Raw genomic sequence first — 11,045 nt, forward strand, 5'->3', positions numbered from 1 at the left:
CTTCTTCTTCTTCTTCTCTTCTTCTTCTTCTTCTTCTTCTTCTTCTTCTTCTTCTCCTTCTCCTCCTCCTCCTCCTCCTCCTCCTCCTCCTCCTTCTCTTCCTCCTCCTCCTACTTTTTACTTTCCACGGGAGAAAACTGACCTTAAAAAAATGATTTTTTTATTTTAAGTAAGCAAGCCCTCCACTACTGAGTTGAGCCCTCCACTCAAACTTGACTTCTTCAAGGACACTTACTTGGCAAGAAGTTGACAGACGTAGAACTGGAACCAGGGGGACCTAACTCCAGAATTATTGAATAAGTATGGCACACCTAACCTCTTAGGTCAGGAAGTGGAGAGGGAGGACTCCCTACGCATAGGCCCCAAGCCTGTTCAGATCCAGCTTCTACCCTTGATTCTTTACTTTGGGCTGGCCTTGGACAGAACTCACAGTTCAGAACAGCCACTATTTATTCTAGACAAGGCTCAGGACTGTCATTTCTTTAGTAGACAGGAACTTCAGGTGTGGGAAAGCCAGCAGGCCTCCCCTGATGACGACCAGACCTGTGCTGTCCTGTGGGATTGTGTCTCTTTCCACATTCTTCCTTCCACAATTGGCCCCTGCTCTGTCAGGATTCCCCAACAGCGCCCCCCTCACACACACACTAACCAGCCTTCCCACCAGGTAAGACTGTAGTTAAATTAATTTACATGAAAATTGTAAGAAATGCTATGCATCCAGGCATGTACCTTCAGTCTCAGGAGGTTGAATTGGGGGGTTTCTGCAATTTCTTGGTCTGTATAGTGAGTTCCAAGCCAGCCAGGGAACAGTATGAGACTCATCCTCAACAAAAAAAGTGGCAACAATTCAATTATTGGAAATCTTTAGACAAACTTAGGCATATATAACGTATCCCTGGCTGTCCTGGAACTCACTCTGTAGACCAGGCTGGCCTCGAACTCAGAAATCTGCCTGGGATTAAAGGCGTGTGCCATCACTGCCCGACTCTCTTTCCTTTTTTTTTAAGACTCATTTGTGTGTGTGTGTGTGTGCGCGCGCGCGCGCGTGTGTGTGTATGTATGTATGTATGTATGTATGTATGTATGTATGTATGTATGTCTTCTTTGTGGGTGTAGTACCCACAGTGGCCACAAGAGGGCAATGTATCCCCCCCTCAGGGCTAGTTCCCAGTGGTTACGGTTAGGAACCCCACAACTTGAAAAAGCAACAAATGTTCTCAACTATGGTCTGAGCCATCTCTCCAGGCCCTTCACTTTTTGTTTGTTTGAGACAAGGTTTCATGTAGTCCAGGCTGGCCTCAAACTCATGATCTTCCTGTCTCTAATTCCTGCAGGGAAGACGGGTGCATGCCACCATGTCCAGCTGTTTTTCTGTGAAGCCCTGGATGTCCTGGAACACACTCTATAGACCAGGCTGGCATAAAATTCAGAGATCTGCCTGCTTCTGGGTTCTTGAGTGCTGAGATTAAAGGCCTGCCTCACCACCACCAGGATGAACCTATTTCTTTTATTAATGTTTTAAAATTATCTTCTAATTTATTTAAGTTCTAAATATGAACTTTTATATGTTTGATTGTTTCTATTTCTAGACTATATTTTAGCATGTAGCTCAGGCTGGTCTGAAATTCAGTATCCTCTTGCCTTGGCTTCCTGTGAACTGGGATTATAGGCAGGCCTAGCTTCAGATTATATTTTTATAAAATTTTAGCGAGTATTGTTAAGCATGAAGTAGGCACCATACTAAAAAGGCTTAATTAATCTAAGAAAATGTAAATGATTTCATTAGTGTATATTTTTAAAGATTATATATATATACATCTGAATACATTGTAGCTGTCTTCAGACACACCAGAAGAGGGCATCAGATCTCATTACAGATGGTTGTGAGCCACCATGTGGTTGCTGGGAATTGAACTCAGGACCTCTGGAAGAGCAGCTGGTGCTCTTAACCCCTGAGCCATCTCTCCATCCCCTTTGTTAATGTTTTTTATTGACCCATGGTGACATGGTACTGGTTGTAGGTCATCAAAGTTAATTTTGCCCGAGCCAGACATGGCGGCTCATCCCTCTGATTGCAGAACCTTGGAGGTAGAGGTAGGAGGAGTACCACGAATAGAATGAGACCTTGTACCAAACAAACAAATCAATCTCAGTTGACTCTACACGTAAGTGTGGCCACTAGAAAAGAAGTTTAATTACATACACGGCTCGCCTTATACTTCGAGAGGAGGGGACTTGCCTGGAAGGTGAGCATCGATGATCTTGGCTCTCTGTGCCCTTAAGTTATGTAGCCAAGCATAACTATGGTCTGGGGAGGGAGGCTGGGGGGTCACACAGGAACAGGTGTTTCCTCCCTGGCAGGGATGCTCCAAGGAGAAAGGGGTTTGCAGAGAGTTTACATGGCTCTTGGCATGCAGTAAGTGCTCGGAAAAAATGATTTTAGCAGGATCCTTGAAAGTGCCGTTCAGTGAATCTCAACAATATCTCCCCAGCCCGCTCTCCACCCCCGCCCTCCCCACCCTCCACCCCTGTGTGTTTGTGTGTGTGTGTGTGTGTGTGTGTGTGTGTGTTGAGGAGGACCCTGGGGATTTGGTGAAGATCAAGTTTAATAATGTCTTGTCTTGATTTTCAGGATACTCAAACTCTCTAGTGGAACGGACAGTCATTGTTAAAAAACAAACAAACAAGCAAACAACCCAGGCTAAGGCAGGTGATGAGACAGAGAAAAGAGGAGGCTTTGGCTGGGATGGTCAGGGAGCAGTTCCCTGCGGACAGAACCATTGAGTTGCACTTGATGGTTCAGCAGACAGCCAGGTGCCGCTCTGAGGCAGAGGTGTCCAGGCAGCAGGAACAGTGAGTGGGACAGAGGCGACCCAGTCAGCCCTACACCCGCTGCATATGCACCACGGACCACTCAGCCCTACACCCGCTGCATATGCACCACGGACCACTCAGCCCTACACCCGCTGCATATGCACCCCGGACCACCGCCTACACCCGCTGCATATGCACCACGGACCACCGCCTGCTTCGACATCATTTTCTTTCTTTGCATCTACTGGCCGATGCGTGGTCCCCACATTCATGGAAACCTTGTCAAACAGCTCCTTGCTGCCCACCTGGTCTTCTCCTCCCTCGTTTCCTGCTCTCTACTAGGAAGTTTCCCTTGAAGCTTGCTATCCCTGCTGATCCCCGGCTGGGATTCTTCTAGAAGACTATTTTGTTCTACATCATGGGGAGCCCGCCCCCTCCCCCATTCCTTTTCCTCTTTCTAGGTCAGTCCTGCCTCTCCAACAATCTCGCCCCCTCTCCTCCACCCCCTCCAGTGCTGGGCTAAGCTATTCAAGGAGACCCAAGGCTTGCCACCGCCAAACTCTGGGGACTCTGAGAGGCGTGTCTGCCTAGGCAGAGTGGAAAAATCCCTCCTTGGGGGAAGGGCCGCGGAAATTTCTTCTTCGGGAATTCTTTCCCGACTTGGACTCCCCTCCTCCCCCACGAAAGCAGTCAAGCATTTGCCCAGTGGCCTTTGAGGTGGCTCTGGCTCTGCTCGCCACCTCCATCAGAGACTGGGATCCAGGGAGGGTGACCGGAGGGGAGCGGGGAGGGGGGGGGCCGGGGGGAGGGGCCGAGGGAAGAGGAACAGCCGGGGCAGCTGGCAGTCCAGCCCTATCTCAGAGTCACTTTGAGATGTCATCCGTCCTGTACATTCACAAATGATGAAATGGGATAATGATGAAATCACACAAGCCACAGGTCACCCTTCTGCGGGTCCAGGTTCCGTCTCTTGCCGTGTTTCTTGGTTTTCCTCACCTGTAAAATGGAGATAACAGTTGCAGCAACAGCCTTGTAGGGCTGATGATGTAATTGGACTATAAAGTGGTTGGTAAATATGAGCGACCTGGCCTCCGCAACCTGAGCTTGCTTCGTCACTCCACGGTTGGCAGAATGCCCAGTTCCCAGTCTCCGTCTCCATGGAGCCTGTCCCCCAGCTCCCTGTAGACTGTGTCCCTAGCACATCTCTTCTCGTAATTGTTTTGAAACAAGTGCTGCCCAGGCTAACCTGGAACCCCTGAGTTCAAGCTATCCTCCTGCCTCAGCCTTCTGAGTGTAGCTGCCATTTTGTTTTTGATGCTGTTTTGCCGCAGGGTCTCACTGTGTATCCCTCCCTGGTGGGCCTGGAACTCACGATGTAGACAAGGCTGGAAATCAAGTTCACAAAGGGTCTGCCTGCCTCTGCCACCTGAGTCCTGGATTAAAGGCGTGCACTAACACACTTAACTGTAGCTGCATTTTTTCCTTATTTTTTTTAAAAAGATTTATTTATTTATTTATTTAATGTATATGAGTGCTCTATCTGCATGTACAGCTGCATGCCAAAAGATGACATCAGATCTCATTATAGATGATTTTGAGCCACCATGTGGTTGCTGGGAATTGAACTCAGGACCTCTGGAAGGGCAGCCAGTGCTCTTAACTGCTGGGCCTTCTCTCTAGTCCTCATTTGGAGATTATTATGACATCTTATAATGGTTTATTGTACAAGTCCAGTATCTGTAGTGATGTTTCCTTGGCCTTGCCCCAGATCCTCCAGCCAGTACTGACCACACTTCCAATGGCAAAGGCCAGATGCAGCCTATCTAAGGTCACCTGAGCTGGAAAGCCTGCAGAGTGTGGGGTACATGGAAGGGCCCAGAGGTCTGAGACCACCTTTCCTAGGAAACCCCTGACACATGCTCCCTGAGACACTTTGGACCTCAACATTTCCTTCTGAACCACAAGGTAAAATAAAAGGAAAGCTATGTATCTAACTCAGAAGACAAGGGGGGACTGGTGACTTGAGTCTGTAGGTCGTGTATTCAAATCCCAGCAACCACATGGTGGCTCACAACCATCTGTAATGAGATCTGATGCCCTCTTATGGAGTGTCTGAAGACAGCTACAGTGTACTCACATATAATAAATAAATAAAAAGGCTGGAGTGAGTGGGGCCGGAGCAAAAGGGAGAAGGGAAGGGGAAAAATAAATTAAAAAAGAAGAAGAAGAAGAAGAAGACAAGGCAGGCAGATGACTGTCTGAGGAAGAGGTCCTCCTAGCATGATGTTTTCTATTAGAATGTATTAAGATTGTGCTGTACGGAGGGAGGGGTGGGTTTGGGGGGGAGGGGAGCTCCATGATAAAGCATATGTTTAGCATGTGTGAGAGCGTGGGTTCAAACCCCAGTGTGATGGCTTCAACGAGAATCACTCCCATAAGGGCTGAGGTTTTAATATTTGGTCCCTACTTGGTGGAACTGTTTGGGAAGGATTAGGAGGTGTGGTCTTGTTGGTGGAGGTGGATCAGTGGGCGTGGCCTTTGAGGTATCAAAACCCTACACTGCTCCCAGTTCACACACACACTCTCTGCCTTGTGCTTGTGTCTCAGGATGTAAACTCTGAACTATTGCTTCAACACCCTGCCTGCCTACCTGCTGCTACGCTTCCTGCCATGACGGTTATGGACTAGGACCACTGTGAGTCCCAGTTTAAATGTTTTCTAACTTGCCTTGGTCTTAGTGTCTTTTTTTTTATTTTTTTGGTTTTTCGAGACAGGGTTTCTCTGTGTAGTTCTGGCTGTCCTGGAACTCACTCTGTAGACCAGGCTGGCCTCGAACTCAGAAATCCGCCTTCCTCTGCCTCCCAAGTGCTGGGATTAAAGGCGTGCGCCACCACCGCCCGGCTGGTCTTAGTGTCTTATCACAGCAATAAACAAGTAAATAAGACACCCAACACCAAAAGACCACAAAAACCAACACTTTATTGTTATTATTTATATACTTTTGTATTTTCAAGACAGAGTTTCTCTGTGTAACCCAGATTGTCTTGGAATTTGCTCTATAGACCAGGCTGGCCTTGAACTCAGAGATCTGCCTGCCTCTGCCTCCCAAGTACTAGGATTAAAAGGTATGGGCCACTACCACCCAGCTTCAAGCACAATTTATTTAAGACTTTTAAATTTTATTTATTTTTATTTTATGTGCATTGGTGTATGTGTGCATGTCTGTGTGTGTGTGTGTGTGTGTGTGTGAGTACATGTGTGAGAGTGTGAGATCTTGGAATTACACAGAGTTGTGAGCTGTCATTTGGGTGTTGGGATTTGAACCTGGGTCCTTTAGAAGAGCTGTACCACCTCTCCAGCCCCTTAAGACTGTTTTTAAAATATTGACATTTGAAGAGGTGTTAGAGAAAACCAGGAGCGGAGAGCCGGAGAGTCCCCATGAAAGGACACTGGCTCCACAGCCAGCCCCAGGACTGCTCAAACCCAGAGCTGGCCTTTCTTCCGCCCCCAGTGGAGCCCGGTGACATCCTCTTCACAGTCATTTCCCAACATTGTCATCTCTTCCCAGACCACAAAGATCGAGTGACTTGTTCTCACTTATCCTCTACAAAGTACCTGAGTCAGGGTCTGAACCCAGAGCTCATCAATTCAAAATCACGCAGCCCTGGCCACAGAGTGCACACCTCCTGCAAGACCTCCGGGGCTGGGAGTTCCTACAGCAGATGGCTAGCGTGGATAAAGCTCCGAGTTCAGTCCTCGGCACAATAGTCTACTACTTCCCTAAGCTAGCTGGTAGACATGCCAAACCATTGAGTGCTCTACACTCTCTCCTCACAGGGCTGGAAGGCCCTTGCTCCCTGAGTCCAGGGAGAGGGTATTTGATGATTCTGACACTATACACCACAGAAACCTAAGAGAACCGCAGAGCACCCCACAGGGCTGGAGGCAGATACAACTGCCATCCAGGACTGCCAAGATTTCAACACGGTCATCGTGAAAGATGCAGGTTGGGAGACAGAGGAGAGCCCTGAAAGAGCTAGATTTTTCTCTGGGCTTTAAAAGAAAGGCCAAGGGCCCATGTCCCTGGCAGAGGTTACTAGGGAGATCAGAGCCTGGTGCTGAGCCGGCTTTTAGAAGGCATCTTAGTCACACTCGTTCTAAGAAAGCAGTCCTTCCTCCTACCTCCATCTGACCAACTTTAAAATGGAAGGGCCCACTCAGGCCTGGTGATACCAAGGCAGGGGAAGGGCTGGCCATGGCTTTCCTGGCTCCTGCTTGGGGTCGGGAACACAGAAGAGCAAGCAATGTCATAGTCTAAGTTTCATGAACAGCACCTGTAAGCTAACGGGGAGGGCTGGGCTGCGTCCTCAGGTTGAGTGAGCATGGGTCAGCCTTTGTCTGAGGAGATGGCCATTCTCCGTGCATAAGACATTACAGAGCACCCCTGCCCAACCTACCCCCTCCCAGGGTGGCTACTAAGAGGGACCCTAAGATAGGCTAGGGCTTTCCTAAGGCTATTATCTCCCCCCCCCCTCTCTCTCTCTCTCTCTCTCTCTCTCTCTCTCTCTCTCCTTGCTTTATTTTATTTCACGTTTATTTTGCGAGAAGTAGAATCTATATTCCTATAGCTGGTCTCAAACTCATCTAGACTAGCCCAGGCAAGTCTAGAATTCACTCTACAGCCCAGGCTGGCTTCAAGCTCACTATATAGATTGAATTCATGGCAATCCCCCTGCCTTTGCCTCTCAAGTACTGAGATTCTGGTTGGTGACTGTCACACCTGGCTTCTATCTCAGGTTCACTCATTTCAGGAAGTAAGGTCTGAGGGTTCGATGAAAGAGCTGTGGGTCTCCTGGGCTACCCCAAAGGTCAGGCCCTGGATAGAATCCCTGAGGAAAACACAGATGTTTTTAGTCTCTGCCTTCAGCTCTCTGGAAGGATCTGGTTTTCCTTCCGTGGTTGGTGGGAGATGTGGAGATAAATCTAGGGTCTTTTATATGCCAGGCAAGAACTTCACACTGAGCTACATCCCCGGCCTGAGGGAACAGTTTTAACTAAGCCCTCCGAAAGGATGCAAAGCAAAGAAGCCTTTTACAGTCTTGGACACACAAAGCCAGTCTGGGATCAGGAAGAGAAACAAAGGCAATCATTCTCCAAAGGCCACTTGGTGTGGGTAGACTCTGGAGTCGGGAGAAGTGAGAAAGGCCTTGGCCTTCTTGGCCCAACTCCAACATTTCTGATAAGGAACTCAACTCCAGCCCTTTGTCTGCTCGGGCCTTTTCTCTGGGAAGGAAGTCAGGGGTCACCCTAGTCATCCCTCTGCCTTTGTGTCTCTGCTCCTGCCTGGGCCACATCTCCTGAGCCTAGGTTCTTTGCCTAGGGAGAGGTTTGAGCTGGATTGTCTTTTTTAAAGGTCTCTTAACCTTTCTATACCCAGAGATAAAATCATTCCCTTGATTGTGTACCACACCAATCTAGACTTTCCTCAGAGAAAAGGCCTTAGGCTAAGGAGACTGGGCCTTCTCACCTGGAGAGCCAGGTAACCCTCCTTGTGGAGACTCAGACTTCCAGGGAGGTCTGACTCATCTTTCACCTTCGGGTGCTTTCCAGCACATTCTCCTAGTAGTTCCAGTTAGAGTGGAGGGAGCTCAGAGTTCTTAGTTCTGATGGCACAGTTAGCAGGCTGCCAGGCAGTCCAGGAAGGAGTCAGGGGGAGACACAAATGGCCCCTGGAATCTGATGAAACTTGTCTTGACCACCACCCACCACCCGTCCCTCTCCTTTTTAATTGACGGCTCTGATGAGACCAGAGTGTTTTAACAAACATGTTTATTAGAAAAGTAAAAATATTGCATAGGTCTTAATACTTGAACATCAAGTGTATTCATGAACCGTGAGTATCTTCATGTAAACAGTTCTGGATGGAAGACCCAGGTGGCACTCTTCTGGGGGAGAGGGTTCCAGCCCCCTACCCACCTCAGCCCCATCCCCTCACAGTTCAATCCTCCAGTACATGGGCACCGGATGGGCTGGATGCAGCTCCCAGGCGTTATTTTGTTTCAAGATCCCAAATAATTCTAACACCCACCCCCTTCCTCTTACATTCATGCAGTCTGTAAGAAAGCTGCCTGGAACCGGTCAGTAGTGAAGCTCCGATCCCCCCCCCCCCAAAAAAAACAAGGTACAAAACAAACGACAAACAAGTTTGGTCCTTTCAGACCAGGAGATACACAAACTGTGTCGGAGACCTCCTCCCCTCCCCCCACCCAGCACACAGCCCAGGCAGAGGCCAGTGCAGACCAGCTGCCCTTCTGGCTCTGGCCCACGACTGCTGTTGTAACTTGTCAGTAATACAAAAAAAAATAATAATAATACGGTACATGCTACATACACATCCAGCCAGAAGCCTGTGTGGCTCCTAAGCCTTTGTTTCATGCTACAGTACTGAGGGGCATGTGCCCCAACAGAGAGCCACCTGAATACAACTTAGAGACTTCGACAAACCCTTCCTTTCTCCCACCTCGCCCTGCGCCCCTCAGGTGGCTATTGTCAGTTTTCTAACACAGGGGACAGTCCTTCAGTCCTTGCCTGCGGGTCTCCACCACAGAAATTCCTTGTCTCCACTTTGGAGGGGGCAGTGCGCCCCCCCACCCCCAGGACGTCGTTCAACACTCTTCAATGAGCAGCTGCTCGGAGCTGTAGAGTTTCTTCTTGATGACTCTGAAGCCAGTGCTCAGCGTCAGGGACTGGCTGTAACCAGGGACCAAGGAAGAGTTAGCAGAACTTAACAGGCCCTGGATCTTGGGCCAGAGGCGAGAGTCCAGACGCAGCACCAGGGTCAACTGAAAGGTGGGCACTAGGCTGGGGTCGAGGGCCAGCTGAGCTACGCTATGGCAGCTCTTGCCTTGCTCCACACAGACGTCCAGCAGTGCCCCCCGCAGGCCGCACGGCTCGCTGTATGCCAGGCGCAGGAGTTCCTTGCCCACCTGGCTCACCAGCTGGCTTGGCATCAGCAGGCGCGCAGGGCGCCGCGAGCCCAATCGTGCCTGGGACAGGCTCTCCTGCAGCAGCTGCATCAGGTTGGCACACAGGTGCTCATCCTCGGGGTCACTGAGCAGCTCAAAGTCGGGCAGGGACACCCCATCCAGGTATGAGGAGTCTGGAAGAGAGAGCACAGGGAAGAAGGGTATTAGAGCGCCTTCCACAGGAGCTGTACGGGCGGGGGAGGTGCAGTTTGGCTAAGCAAACAGCGTTCCTTCCCACTCTGTGCCTCAGTTTCCGCCCCACACTGGTGCCTTCTAACCCTGGGGTAATCTGGTTTTTCGTGCTGGGGTGGGAAGCCAAGGTGGCTTTCATACGGTTCGGCTCGCTTCGTCCCCACCTCCCGGGATACCCTCCATCCCCAGCACCCCCCACCCCCAAGTCCAATTCGGCACCGGCTCAGTCCTCACCTTCCTCTGGCCCGAAGCCACTGTTGCTGCTGTCCAGGGACTCGCAGTCCGAGCTCTCCAGGCTCGCGCAGCGGTCAAGGCCCTCTTCTCTGGCCGCAGACCCCCAGGCGGAACGCGGCGGCCGATCAGCGGCCGGAGTTCGGGAAGAGGATGTAGAGGAAGAGGAGGACGAGAAACGATCCCAAAGGCTAGGCATGGCGGGGTCAGACGCCAGGACGCTGGTTGCTGAGGTTCGGATGAAGGAGCACAGAAAGACAGGAGCCGCTGAAAGACAAGAGGGACAAGGATTTGGCGTCAGTGTCGGCGTTGCACAGGATTAAGGGCTCTGGGGCCCCAACAGCCGACGTCGCTCCCCGAAAAGACGTGCACCCCCCGGGAGGGACACTCACCAGCTAGCGCGGTCAGCGAAGATTGCGGACAAGAGCGCTCTGCTCTGCTTCTCGAAGGGTGAGCGAACTGGTGCCAACCCCCGATCGCTGCCCGGACCTGTCTCTTCGAACCCTCTCGCACCTCCCCCCTGCCTGCTGTGATCCCTAGCACCAGCGAGCAGCAGCCTATAAGGGCTCTCGCGGCCAGGCCACGCCCCCTCCAGGTCCCAGCCCAATCGAGACCCGGGAGTGTGGCCCACGTCAGCCAATAGGCACCGGGCGCACGTTCGCAACGTTCTCTCCTGCCTGGTGACAGCGGCCTGGCCCCGCCCCCACGGAGCCCCAGAACGCTCCCGGCCGAACCCCTCTCCCCTCGCCTTAGCCTCGGCCACACCCCCTTTCTGGAAGGGAT

At 50.8% G+C, this 11,045-nt stretch overlaps 1 protein-coding gene across 1 annotated transcript; it reads right to left on the reverse strand.

The window, feature by feature from the left end:
- Positions 1-8,625: 8,625 nt before the first annotated feature.
- Positions 8,626-10,781, reverse strand: Ddit4 (DNA damage inducible transcript 4). Its single transcript, XM_028776868.1, has 3 exons — positions 10,655-10,781; positions 10,266-10,529; positions 8,626-9,973 (listed from the first exon to the last, which is right to left on the reverse strand). The coding sequence occupies exons 2-3, from the start codon at positions 10,459-10,461 to the stop codon at positions 9,480-9,482; spliced, it is 690 nt and encodes a 229-aa protein (XP_028632701.1). The 5' UTR covers positions 10,462-10,529; positions 10,655-10,781; the 3' UTR covers positions 8,626-9,479.
- Between the last annotated feature and the right edge of the window lie 264 nt (positions 10,782-11,045).

The sequence above is a fragment of the Grammomys surdaster genome, unplaced genomic scaffold (genome assembly GCF_004785775.1).
Source record: "Grammomys surdaster isolate TR1022 unplaced genomic scaffold, NIH_TR_1.0 273, whole genome shotgun sequence".
NCBI lineage: Eukaryota > Metazoa > Chordata > Mammalia > Rodentia > Muridae > Grammomys > Grammomys surdaster.

Bases quoted from the DNA above. Each gene is read 5' to 3' on its own strand.
- Ddit4 (XM_028776868.1), bottom strand. From the start codon at position 10,461: ATGCCTAGCCTTTGGGATCGTTTCTCGTCCTCCTCTTCCTCTACATCC. The intron at 9,974-10,265 runs GTGAGGACTGAG...TCTCTCTTCCAG, and splicing joins TGGCTTCGGGCCAGAGGAAG to ACTCCTCATACCTGGATGGG.